Genomic DNA, 12840 nt, shown 5'->3' on the forward strand with positions numbered 1-12840 from the left:
GTTTTTGTGCAATGACAATAAAGGGAGTCTATGTCTATATATACATATATACACATATATACATATATATAAAATATGGAATACGGCCTACTGTGTAAGGCAGAGCGCGAGTACTGCCACCAGAGGTCTACAAACGAATTTATTGGAGGTCACTCATGTGAATGTTCCTGTTCAAACCATCAGATTTGAACTCTGACGGTGGCATCGGGATCAAACCTCAACAACTCGCACTGAGGCCATATTGGACTAGGACTGGGAGGGGAGATCCCCCATGGGACCATTCAGTGCATTCACGCATCAGGAGGCCATACACCCTCCTAAATTAACTACATCATGACTTTTTCATATAGTTTTGTCATCAAGGAAGATATTCAATTCCAAGAAATCTGGGATGTGTACTTTAAACTTTTTCAGAGTACGTATCCTACTTGAGTAGTGGATTTGTGTGCCTCTGGCCCCCGCAGACTCACGTCAATGAGTGTGGAGATGTCTTGGAGGTAGTACTTGTTCATGGAAGTGTTGGCTGCAGCCAAGTTGAGCAGATAATCATTTCTGGCCTTGCTGCACTTCAGGTAAATATCCTGGACTTTTCCTTGCCTCTACAAGCACATGAAACCAACAGGACTTTCACGTCTGGTGACCGTTGCTGAAAGTACATCCCTAAACACTTGGGAGGGCGTTTACCTTCTCAATCAGCCTCTCCAGTTTTTTGGCACTTTGCCGCTGCTTTTCCTCCTGTTTCTCAGCCTCCTTCAACTTCCCCTCCGCACACACATAGTCAGCCTGGTACTGGTGATAAGTCCGCCACGCCTGCCCAGGTAGAGGAACATGCGCTCATTTATTCAGTCAGCAAACTGGTTCTGTGTTTGGTTTGTCACTTACAGTCTGCAGCTCTGTGGTCACCTTGAGCAGTCCGTCTTGAAGCTGCATGCAGATGTCTTTACTCTGGATCGGTCAAGTGGAGTCCCAGGCAGAACATAGAACGTATATGATATGATGTTGATGTCAGGAGGTGAAAATGAGATAGAAATGGCTTAAGGTGGCCTGCAGGTGCAGACATGTCAAAGCTTCGTGGGCCAAAGCTTCACTACCTTCTTGGCGAGTCGCTGTGTGTACTCCAGGCAATGCGTGAGGGGTTGGACAAGAAGGCTGCTGCAGCTCTCACTGAGCCCATTGTGGTCTTTGCTTTCTTGGCGGGTGTGGGACAGGAGAGCCAACCAGACCTGGGCCACAGAGTGAGTGCTGGGCTCCTTCCTAAGATGATAAAACTCATCCGTGAGACGCCAACGGGAGTTCACGGGCACAAGATTCTAAAATGACCTTTTGATCCTGTTAGTGAACCTCTCGGCCAGTTTCTCCAAGGAGCGAGAGTACTCGCTTTCGATCTCGCCCCGTCGCCGTAGGTAGTCCGCTAGATCCTGCAGTTGTTGACTCTTCTGCTCCAGCTGCAAGTCCAGAACTTTCAGTTGGTCCAGAAGCTGGCACCGCACCTCTGAAACGTGGAAGTAAAGACAATCATTCAAGGTAAAGCATAAAAACACGAGATTGTGTGTGTTTACCCTTAATTTGAGTGTCATAGTCCACCACGCTAACCTTGTCCTTCCTGAGCTTCACGTGGGAAGCCATGGTTGCCCCCACGGGTGGGATTCTGTTTAACAAAGTCATTGTTTTATGCATGTAGAACATTGTAACCAGAAGTGCAGAAGTTAATGCATCGTGCAATGCAGTTGGCCTGCCTTCTGTTGAACGGCACAGAACTACAGTAGAATTTGGCATGGGCAGCCGCCCCCACCGGTCATGATGCAGACTGGAGCCAAAATAGCTCTGGCAGCACCGCAGATGGCCTAAAATAGGGTCAACCACGTGGGCTAAACCTCAGTGGGGATGTATTGGACAGAAAGTCGTGATACACATTTAGTTAGAAATGCACCATGAGGTCATGTAACTGCACTGAAGCAGACCTCGAACCATGGGCTGCATGTGTGCTGTTGACATTGGAGTACCGCGGTTCGTTGAGGGTAACGAATTTCAACATGTACGGGCGTCCCTCCTTTATTGTGGTTCATTGGTTCCAGACCAGACCGAGTGGATTTCTGTGAAGTCTGATTCAATATTAATAAAATTAATATTTTCATAGAGTATAAAAAAGCCTGTTTAGGACTTTCTAAATACAGTTTTTAGAGCCCTGTAGACATGAAATAACACCCCTATGGTCACATTTACACTCATATTATTTTTGTTTACACCACACAGCAAAGCACTAACGCTACAGTTGTGGCGCAGCAAAAAAAAAACAAAAAACTATATACTGTATATTGTATAATATTGGGTATAATTTCACCAGTATTGGTTAATCTGTCATAAATTATAATCGGCAAAATATATCAGGCTCTGGTAAATACACATTCTCCACACATGGAACACACGTCTATGACCGTCCTTCAAAATAAGAGCACTGTTTGCCTCATGTCTGCGTAAACAAAACAAGAGTGTCATAAATATCTTCCATATGCAGTTGGAATGGCATGGGTGACTCCATCTTCCTTCATGAAAAGCACAGCCATTACAGTTGGTTGGAGATTTAGTAGCAATGTGTGCAGAGGCTGACATCCATTAGAACAGTTAGCCAGATTGTTACCAATAAATATGTGTGCTTTACCATTTGAGACAAGTCTATTTCATTAGCTTAAAGGGGTGTTTTATTGGAATTTGGCCCATCATTTACAATCCTTGTGTGAATCATGAACACATATTCCTTTCACTTTTCTGTGCATTATAATGCCAGAAAATTAGTTAATATGAGCTAGCTAGCAGGAGTTTACATGTTCTCCCTGTGCATGCGTGGGTTTTCTCCGGGTATTCCGGTTTTCTCCCACATTCCAAAAACATGCTAGCTTCATTGGATTCTCCAAATTGTCCATAGGTCCAAGGCCACCAAGCCCAGGGTGTACCCCGCCTTTCGCCCGAAGACAGCTGGGATAGGCTCCAGCACCCCCGCGACCCTCGTGAGTATAAGCGGTAGAAAATGGATGGATAGTCATATCGTGATACATCCCAAACACTAGAAATTACCATCACAAATTTGGGTCAATAAGGTAGTTTTTAGCATTTTGAAGCACAACTGTGGGAATATTTGATCATTGATCAAAAAGAACATTTGTGAGGTCAGAAGTCACTGATGTTGGACCCGAGACTCACCATTCCTGTTCAGATTAATCCCATAAAAGGTGTTGATGGGTTAATCCAAGCATGCCTCTACAGACAAATATGCTGTGTGCATATTCATGTTGGAAAGGGCCTTCCATACACAAATATTCCCACAGCATTGCAAGCATACAATAATACAGTAAACCTCGGATATATCGGACTCTGATATATCGGAAATTCGCTCACAACGGACAGATAAAAAAGAAACGTTTTTTCTGTAATGCATTTCCAATAAAAATTCATTGCATATATCGGATTTTTTATAACGGATTTCGCCTATTTCGGACAAAATCTCCAGTCCCGTTCCAATGCGTTTCCATTGAATTTCCCTCGCATATATCGGATGGCCGCATCGTGGCGCTCCGAAGCTAGCTGACATTCTGAGACGTTTTAAAGCAGAGGACATTTTTAATGCCGACAAAACTGGGTTATTCTGGCAAATGCTGCCAGAAAACACCCTGGGATTTATTGAATGAGATCTTAACCTCACTATTGGAAATAACGTAGGCCTGACGGGCGCAACAGGGCCTAGCTTAATTAACAATTTGTTATGCTCAGAGTCCAATAAAGTTAAATTCTCATTACCTTACGTCTCTTTTCATTGCCCAGTCCAGGTACATTGGAAACATAGTCAAGGAAGTGCCTTTTTATAACGGATGAAATCCGATTTACGCATATACCGGATATAAATCCGATATATGCGTAAAACGGACATTTTCCGGTATACGCATATAACGGATTTCACTTATATCGGACAAAACCAGTGGGAACAATTGAATCAGATATATCCGAGGTTTACTGTACAAGGAAATACAGCTGGAATAGGCGCAGATTCTGGAAGATCTAGAAGGCTTTCTGTGCTGGTTATTGTGTGTAGCTGCTCTATAGGAGTCAACAACTCAATACTAAGGTCTGAAAAAGGAGCATAACATATGAAATGTATCTTGTTTTGTTTGAGGTAATGTAACAAAATTGTTCAGGCTTACCAACATTTCACTTTCACTGAAACAACCGTTTTGCCAAATACCAAATACCAAATACCAAATAACCAATATTCATTGTTTGGCCACTAGGGGCGGTGCAGCTATTCTCCCTCATTAAAAGTACTGACTCAACTTCCTCATTCCGCTGAGGAAGGCTTGATGGAGAAGACGTGGCTTGCACGTTTTATGTATTGATTCCTGTTTTAACAGTTGAGTACCCATTTAGAGTATCATAACATACATGAAAGAAGTATTAATATACTTAGAAATAACTAAGGTCTGTTTCTGTGATGTTTGGGGAACATACAAGTGGTTTTGTGGGTACATTCAAACAGTCCGATATTCCCGCTTGTTAGTGCCTTTGATGAATAGATATTGTAATTTTGTCTCCAGACTTTGATTAAATATTGATGTTTATGTTTGTGACTTTTATATATTAATGTTTACACTTTTTTGTGTAAACCTGCCATTTCATACATGTATTAACTCAGTGCCATTAGCAGCCATATGCTTGTCTGTTTGATATATTTGCTTATTAATGCAAAATTATCTCATTTTAGTAAGAAAAGTGTGAGTTTATGTTTGAAGAATTTGACGTGATACATAAGAACAACTTCTATGTTCGTGTTTATTGGTGCAATGTAAGTAAATTTACAGATTACATCATCTACTTCATCCACAAACAGACCTGTAACATGCACTCCTATGGAGCAGCTACACACAATAGCCAGCACAGAAAGCTTTCTAAATTTTCCGGAATCTGCACCTACATCAGCTGTATTTCCTTGAATTACCAAAACGCTCAGTTTTAATATATTACACCTACAGTTCACCTTATGTGATTGTGGCATGCCCATATAAGGAAGTCACTGGCACAGGGTTCACTGTGAGGTCACAGTGAACCAGTGTTAGAAAACTCTCTGAAAGAGAGCGTTTTGAGCCATCCCAAACTTCTTTCAGGACTCATTTCCAAATGAGCAAACTTTGTTATCTGAAACTTTATCGTTTAACACCAGATCGACATTCTAACTTTTAGGTCAGGAAAGTAGGTCCCCTTTAAAAGGGGAAGAGTGGGGTTTGCTTGCTGCCCCCCCCCCACACACACATACATGCTCTCCTCTGTCTACTTCCTCATTTTCACAAGACACCCTTAGCATTCTCTACTTAAACACAGATGTCACTCCTCCATTGCTAATGTGAACAAACCGCCAGAACACAAACGACAAGCATTTCTCATCTTCCATATGTCACCGCCTCCATTCCTCCATCAATCACCACCTTGTCTTTTCTCCTACCAGCATGCTCACAGTGGAGGCTTCACCTTCCAAGTAGCAACAGACTGAATGGAGCACGTTTGGCCTGAAGGCTGGACGTGACGCCAAGAGGAACATTACAGGGATAAAGGAACGTTCACAAACACGAGAGAGCTTAAGATTGTTAACAAGTGCTTTTCAAAAAGAGGGTGTGAGAGTCTTACCTGGGGAGGAGCAGGCTTGACTACTCTCTGTGAGCGCAAGTCAATAATGCCAGTCAACACACGGCACAGCACCACCAGCACTAAACTGCCTCACCTCCCCCTCACGTTGGACAGGGTGGATGTGGGTGGAGTGGAACTCATCTCAATTTCTCACTCTCATTCGTTGACTCCCCCCAACCCTCCTCCTCCTATGCTTTCTCTTTCCGATTTACACTTGGATGCCCTCAGGAGGCATCCGACCCGGTGCCAATGTGGAGCTTTATGGGGTCAAACTTCCTGTGGCCTTCACGGTCCTACTGGAAGAACCTGCGTACGCCCGCTAAAGTCCAATCACACACGCAGCTGCTGCACCAATTAGGAGGCCAAAGCAGCTGTTGCAGTTAGCATGCTAACAGCTTGAACAGCCTCTTGGCACAAGGCCGAGGCCACGATGCATTGTGAGATCATACTTTATGATGACTTGTTCACCATGACAACAACACCCCTTGAGCCTGTAGTGGCGTCTCATGATGCAGCTTCAAATAAAACAAAGTCTTGCTTTGAACACAGCGGTGTTGTTGGCCTCTCACACAAACACTCAACTGTTTCATGGGGAATTAAGATGTGTTTCATTTCTGACAGCCAATGTCTCGGAAAAGGTCAGCGGCGTGCATGACTTTGCTCTTTTTTTTTCCGAGTCGGGCACTTCTCACTGACACACTTCCTTCCTCTAAATGAGAAACATGTTTATGTTGCAAAATCGGATCATGGCGGCTTTAGCTTTAGCTTTGGGTGGAGATAAGACTCAAGCTCTTTAATATCTGTTTTCCACCATCATATGACTTATGGTGAAAACTACTGCAGCCTGGAACCTCCTCTAAGCGACCTGGGAAATGTCCTCTGAGTGTCTATTTAGATCTTACCACTAGAAGGCGCCAGAGTTAACCTTGACACATTTTCCCCATCCCAAATGTTACACCGGTACGAAATCACCAAATACAACAACATGCCATTTGACTGATAATAAGAATTGTACTGCAAGTATACTACCGTAAGTATACTTAGATACGGTACTTTGACTGTATGAGTCCAATAAAATGAAAAACATCAACCGGAGTAAATGCTAAAATAAAAAACTCCTAACTGAAATAAATAAATGAACCAATCCAAGTCACAAATACTCATCAAAAGAAAGTAACTTCCACACCTCCGTCACCTACAAAAAACTGAAAGCGGGCCTCGCAAATACGACCCCTACTGTTAGTACTGGCCTGGTAATACTACTAATTCTACTAATATTAACCAAAACTACTCATATTGCTATCTATTAAAATAGACTGACATTTCAAACTTTACATTAAAGTTTAGTTTGTAGTAAATTACATTTTTCCTCACACTAACAAGGCCAAAAGTAGTAACTTGAAGCTAATCAGTTGAATTTCCACTTTTTGCGTGTTCCTAACTCTCCTGTTGCGAGAAGGAAAAAGGACTCACAAACTTCTAGATTTACAAAATGTATTAAAAATACATGAAACCGAATAGAATTGGATGGACAATGAATCAGGGCTGCACGGTGGCCTGATTCATAGGAGACCCAAGTTCGATTCCACCCTCGGCCATCTCTGTGTGGAGTTTGCATGTTCTGCCCGTGCACGCGCAGGTTTTCTCCGGGTACTCCGGTTTCCTCCCCCATTCCAAAAACATGCTAGGTTAATTGGCCACTCCAAATTGTCCATAGGTATGAATGTGGGTGGGAATGGTTGTTTGTCTGTATTGTGATTGGCTGGCCACCAGTCCAGCTGGGATAGGTTCCAGCACCCCTGTGACCCTTATGAGGATAAGCGGTAGAAAATGAATGAATGAAAATGAATCAGGACAGTTTGTCGTCCCCAGAGCTCAGACTGGCCAAATATCTCTCCTTGTCCTCCTCAGCTCCCAACAAACTCCATCCATCCATTTTCTATGCTGCTGATCCTCACAAGGGTTGCAGCATCATTCCTTGACGAAGCTTGTATGACACAAACAATGTGATGAAGTGGTATCTCTGCTGATGAGATGCATACAGTACGGTACAAACAGTACTTCATCCCAAGGCTGTCCTGCTTGTCTTTGCTAATATGAGCTTACCATATTGTTGCATGACCTTTGACTCGCTTAATCAGTTGATCCTTTTAGTCCATGGCTACCACGTCATTTTTATTTCTTCTGGGCTACTTGGAATTACTCGCTGGATAGATTACGCTGCAAAATAGTTCGTAGTCAATAACCATACTGTATTTATTTTGAGGCACTTGGACTGATTCACATAGATAATTACCGAATCACTGAAAGGGCTGCACGACGGTGGAGTGGTACTCAAGTGGAAACCGGGTACTCCGGTTTCCTCCCACATTCCAAAAACATGCTAGGTTAATTGGTGACTCCAAATTGTCCATAGGTATGAATGTGGGTGTGAATGGTTGTTTGTCTATATGTGCCCTGTGATTGGCTGGCCACCAGTCCAGGGTGTACCCTGTCTCTCGCCCAAAGACAGCTGGGATAGGCTCCAGCACCCCTGTGAGGATAAGCGGTAGAAAATGAATGATCACTGAAGACTTGTGTAATGCAATGATGTCAAGACTATTAACACAAACACTATTACATTACATACTAATTATGTTGAAATACTCTTCTTAATTTGGCTCTTTGTATTGAGTTGTGGACTCCCATAGAGCAGCTACACACAATAACCCGCACAGAAAGGCACTCTGCTCACTCTGCAGTGGTTGGTCACACCGCCGAGTGCATATAAAGACTTCCGGTTTGTGCCGCAAACTTCTCAGGATAATTTTTGTTTGATAAATTGATAAACACCGATTTATCTTTTAGACCATCTGGGGAAATAAATCCTCCAGTTAAGACAGAGACAGATTCCTAATAAGTGGCATCTAAGGTGTTTGCACCACAATAGTTCAACATACCTACCTTCAAGTTTCAACGGGTTTCCTCGTGTTTTGCATTTTTTTTGGTCTTGCTCACCGGATTGGTGATTCACGCCATGTTGAAATCTGACCCACGGTAGCTCTGCAAGAGCCTGCCTGCACGCTCACCCGTGATTGGTCAGATGTTGAGTGCTGTCCATCATTGCACGGTCAGATTGCGGGGACTCTTTTCTCTCCTTCGCCTCACGATAGCGCAAGTGCATCCATTGCACATAACTCGCTACCCCTCACGCAAAAGCAACCAAACACTGCCCACCGCTACCTGCCAGCCAGGCATGGTTTTATATTTGCACTGTATTATATTCTCTAACACAAGAACATCAATGCAACTTGAACTTGAAGAATATGTTTTAAATCTTTTATATTTGTTGTGGGGTGATAATTCTGTAAGCTTAGTTTATTTAAGAGAAAATTTTAAATAATGAATATTAAGTAATTAGTGATTTCCTGAATTTTTACTGAATAATAATTTAAAAGTAAATCACATCAAAGATAAAAAAGGGGGGGAAAGTATTGTATCGGCAATACTGTTGCTGTATTTACTTGGCATGGGGTCGATACCAAATCCAGCGTATGACTTTCAGACTTATAGGCAACGTATTTCTGTCCCAGCAGGGGGCAGCAGTTCTGTTTTCCTTCCATCGGCAGCGACAGCTTGGATATGAAGACGACGGAAGTTGCTGAAGTTCCAGAGACAAAAATACTGGCAGCTTACGCTGACACGGCGTTTGCCTGCCAGTGGATCTGTCACGATCACGAATGTTAGGGGTGACATTGGTGACGCCATTGTTGTTGGTCGATATTCTAGAAATTGTTTTCGCACACGTGCACACACATGCGTCTAGTCTACACGGACAAATCTGTAAATACTTCAAATACATGCAAACATCTGTAAATAGATTACTATTTTCTGTTTTCTAAATTTGTGAATAAATCTAGTTATTTTGACCCCCCCCCCCCAACGTTTCATATAAGTAAACTGTTCAGATGTTTGAGGTCTTGTTAAAACAAAAAATCAGTCACCGCTCTGCTTGAATTTGCGTCTCTGCAGAGAAAGCTTATTTTGTTATTTTGGGTGTTTTGGGCCGAAACCACCCTACGTTTTGGGCCAAACCCACCCCATGTTCTACTGCCCATTTATCAAGACCCAAAAAGGCTAGAAACAGACTTTTTCTGATGAAAGAAGAGCGTGTTAAGTTTCCTGACATAGTTTCAATGTTGATGCCCTTGTATGAATCTGTTACAAGTTTAGACCAAAATGAAATTGCTTACAGTTGATGTAATTGTCAAAGATCAATAAAAAGAGGAGATGCGGCTCCATTGTTTTCATTTGTACAGTAAAAAGTTGAATGACCATCATTGAGAATCAGATGAAGAATCTTTGACGTCTGTGCTCTCTGTAGCCTCGCTCACTTCACTCAGCTCTTTGCTTTCTCCCCCACTGTCTCTCTCGCTCTCCCTTTCCTGGTCGCCGGAACCGGGCGGGGCTTCCTGACCTGGAATGCGCACGCCTGGCTTTCTCAACTGCGGAACAAACAATTGTGCCAATCAAGATTGTGCGTTCTGTTAGCTGACCGTTGAGGCCTCACGTGGAGATCTTACCAAGTGATGGCCACTGTGTGTTGAAGACAATCATGTACCTCATCTGCCATGTGGGCCAGGTCTCTCTTCATAGCGTAGGCATCTTCTCCATCTGCATAGTATTTTGGTTCTACTTCACTGATCCTGTACATGAAAGACAAACTCTCAAATGTAGTCAAGGTCATTTTTGATGTACCTTTTACTATATAGCAGCCGAGGAACAAAAAAGTGCATTTCAGTACTGCATCCAATTGGTGCACTGTTGGCACTAGGGATGAAGGCGCAAAAGAAGGCCGAATTTCTGTTTTTTTTTTTTTTTAAAGATATTTTTAGGGACGCTCCAATCAGGGTTTTATGTTGCCGATTCCCATCATCGGCCAATCACATGGATTGGGGGGGGGTACATTAGGATAATTCTAAGGTCCCCTAAATGCCGTATGAAAATAACGTTTTATGAAGAGAGTACAGTACTTTCATTTAGTTATTGTTTTTTCAAACTTTTTGGTGACATGGGCACTTGAAGGTTTTAACAGTACAACAATGCTGACAAAACAAGACTTACTGGAACTTCAATGTGTTTGAATACAGATGCAGGGCTGCCCGATTGCTGCAGTGAGAAGGACATGGTTAGAAAACACTTCAGATGAAACAAAAGTCACAGTAATGGAGTAGTGTACCTTTTGCGAACATGAAGCGAGACATATTTGGCATTAAAGTTTTCTATCATGGCACGGCTAGCCTGGTCCATCAGCTTCTGAGCCAGGCCCAGACGTCTATGGGAGCGCTTCACTGCCTGTAACACATACAGTGTACGTGGTTATTGTCTGCCAGTAGTATGTTCTGAATGTTGCATATCAAAGAAATGTAAATATTAGTACTGACAACAGAACACAATGCAGTGAAATTAAAAGTACAAACCTACATGGCCCTGTGTGAAAAATGATCAACTGTGATTGCCCCCAAAAGTAATAAGTGGTTGGGGCCACCCTTGGCAACAACTGCAATCAAGTGTTTGTGATAACTTGCAATGTGTCTGTTACAGCACTGTGGAGAAATGTTGGCCCACTAATCTTTGCAAAATTGTTGGGATTCAGACACTTTGGAGGGTTTTCAAGCATGAACCACTAAGGTCATGTATGGAAGCCCGTTTCTGCCACTGGAAAAAAAATATGCCTATGGTAAGTCGAAATAATGAGATAGAAAGTCATAATAATGAGATAGCTTTGTAGAAGAGTCACAGCAGCAGCTCTTCTCTCCTATTCCGACATGGATTGTGAGTACATTGAGGAGTACTTTAAGTGTGGATTTACAAGTGATGAAATACTTCATTTGCTGGGGACTTCACATGGAACTGTAGTAAACAAAGGCACATTGGAAAGAATTTTGAGGCATTGAAATAATATAAGGGATGTGGCTGTTCACAACTGTCTGGCCATTTTGCCAAGTGACAAAGACGACTGTGAAAAAGACGGCTCCTGCGGCACAGCCGTAGTTGGTATCTCATAATTTCAACTTTCTTATCTCGAAATTTCCACTTTCCATTGGGATCATTTTTTTTTCCAGCGGCGGAAACAGGCTTCCATAGTCATGCCACAGCATCTCAAGATCAGCATTGGGATGTAGATTTTAATCAGACTTACCAGGGAAGTGATGTGTCCATGGGGGACATCATCTGGGTCCTCCTCCCTAAAAGGTACAAAGGCTTTATGGTTAATTAGCTTGGTGGTGAAGTAAGGAACACATTTAAGACTGCTTACATCTTTGCCAGAACGTAACCAACTATTTTTCCATTTTCATCCTCTGCAATGTACGAGAGCTGGAACGAAGAACATACGTGTCAACAATACATGCAAACTGTAGCGTTAGGACGTAGCAACATGACGAACCTGGGGCCAGGACAATCCATGATAGAAGTAGTATTTCATTTGGTAGTTTTCTGGCAGACACAGGAGGTTACAGTGCTGCATATTCATAAGGTCCTCCGGCTGCAATGAAGGAAATACATGTTGATCATGAAGGAGAATAACGATGCCCATTCAGGTAGTAGCTACATTTGGACATCCTTAACGTGAGGCAGCTAGCGAAGCTAACCTTCCATGCAGACAGCATGGTTGCCAGTAGAATATGAACTTGCTTACCCTGGCGTTTCGAATATTCATTTTGTTGAACTTTTTCGTGTGTGGTCTACGAAGATGGCTGATTTTAAAATACAATGCTCAAACACTTCATAATAATAATAGCACTGGGAAAAGAACGAGCCGGTGTGCTAAATAGCTTAGTCGCTTTGCTAGCAAAAAAAGTGGGAGGAGGGAAAGATATAGAGTTCCGCAATGACATGTCATTTCCGGTCATAGTGTGAGTTGGCCCTTCACCATAAAAGTTGTGACGGTAGATGCAAGATGCAGATACATTGATATCATGGGTTGTATTTTCAAAAGCTACTATAAAGTGACATCTGGAAAATGTCGTAAAATCCCGCTATTGTCGTAACCCTTAATACGAATACAAATAATCATGCATCAACAATCAATAATAATACTAATGAACTGTAATGACCACAATGTATACTACTAGTAGTAGTACTATTACAGATATTACTATTATTAATAATAATGTAATCCATTACCATATA

At 42.5% G+C, this 12840-nt stretch overlaps 2 protein-coding genes across 3 annotated transcripts in view; both read right to left on the reverse strand.

Moving 5' to 3' along the window:
* LOC131137349 (rho GTPase-activating protein 4-like) overlaps window positions 1–6035 on the reverse strand; it is a 16432-nt gene extending 10397 nt beyond the window's left edge. Inside the window, exons 1-7 of the mRNA XM_058085199.1 lie at window positions 5668–6035; window positions 1560–1648; window positions 1321–1492; window positions 1092–1254; window positions 883–945; window positions 685–810; window positions 471–599 (exon numbers count right to left, since the gene is read on the reverse strand). Of these exons, the coding sequence (XP_057941182.1) occupies window positions 471–599; window positions 685–810; window positions 883–945; window positions 1092–1254; window positions 1321–1492; window positions 1560–1626 (720 nt within the window). The 5' untranslated portion in view covers window positions 1627–1648; window positions 5668–6035. The remainder of the gene's footprint in view (window positions 1–470; window positions 600–684; window positions 811–882; window positions 946–1091; window positions 1255–1320; window positions 1493–1559; window positions 1649–5667) is intronic.
* A 3784-nt stretch (window positions 6036–9819) lies between these two features.
* naa10 (N-alpha-acetyltransferase 10, NatA catalytic subuni) lies at window positions 9820–12524 on the reverse strand. Of its 2 annotated transcripts, none has more exons than XM_058084410.1 (8): window positions 12347–12524; window positions 12095–12193; window positions 11966–12024; window positions 11849–11894; window positions 10886–11001; window positions 10771–10815; window positions 10268–10352; window positions 9820–10151 (listed from the first exon to the last, which is right to left on the reverse strand). In XM_058084410.1, exons 1-8 carry the CDS (start codon window positions 12365–12367, stop codon window positions 9984–9986), a joined length of 639 nt encoding a protein of 212 aa, XP_057940393.1. In that variant the 5' UTR covers window positions 12368–12524; the 3' UTR covers window positions 9820–9983. The 2 variants fall into 2 exon arrangements, with proteins under 2 accessions (XP_057940393.1, XP_057940394.1); XM_058084411.1 differs by having other exon boundaries at window positions 9938–10151; window positions 10230–10352; window positions 12347–12521.
* Between the last annotated feature and the right edge of the window lie 316 nt (window positions 12525–12840).

The sequence above is a fragment of the Doryrhamphus excisus genome, chromosome 10 (assembly GCF_030265055.1).
Source record: "Doryrhamphus excisus isolate RoL2022-K1 chromosome 10, RoL_Dexc_1.0, whole genome shotgun sequence".
Classification (NCBI taxonomy): Eukaryota; Metazoa; Chordata; class Actinopteri; order Syngnathiformes; family Syngnathidae; genus Doryrhamphus; species Doryrhamphus excisus.

What these genes read in the sequence shown, in the direction of transcription:
- naa10 (XM_058084410.1), bottom strand. Translation starts at nt 12,367, where the DNA reads ATGAATATTCGAAACGCCAGG. An exon ending in TGAATATTCGAAACGCCAGG is followed by an intron (nt 12,194 to 12,346) that starts GTAAGCAAGTTC and finishes CCTTCATTGCAG; the next exon opens with CCGGAGGACCTTATGAATAT. An exon ending in TCAAACACATTGAAGTTCCA is followed by an intron (nt 10,353 to 10,770) that starts GTAAGTCTTGTT and finishes TTTCATGTACAG; the next exon opens with GATCAGTGAAGTAGAACCAA.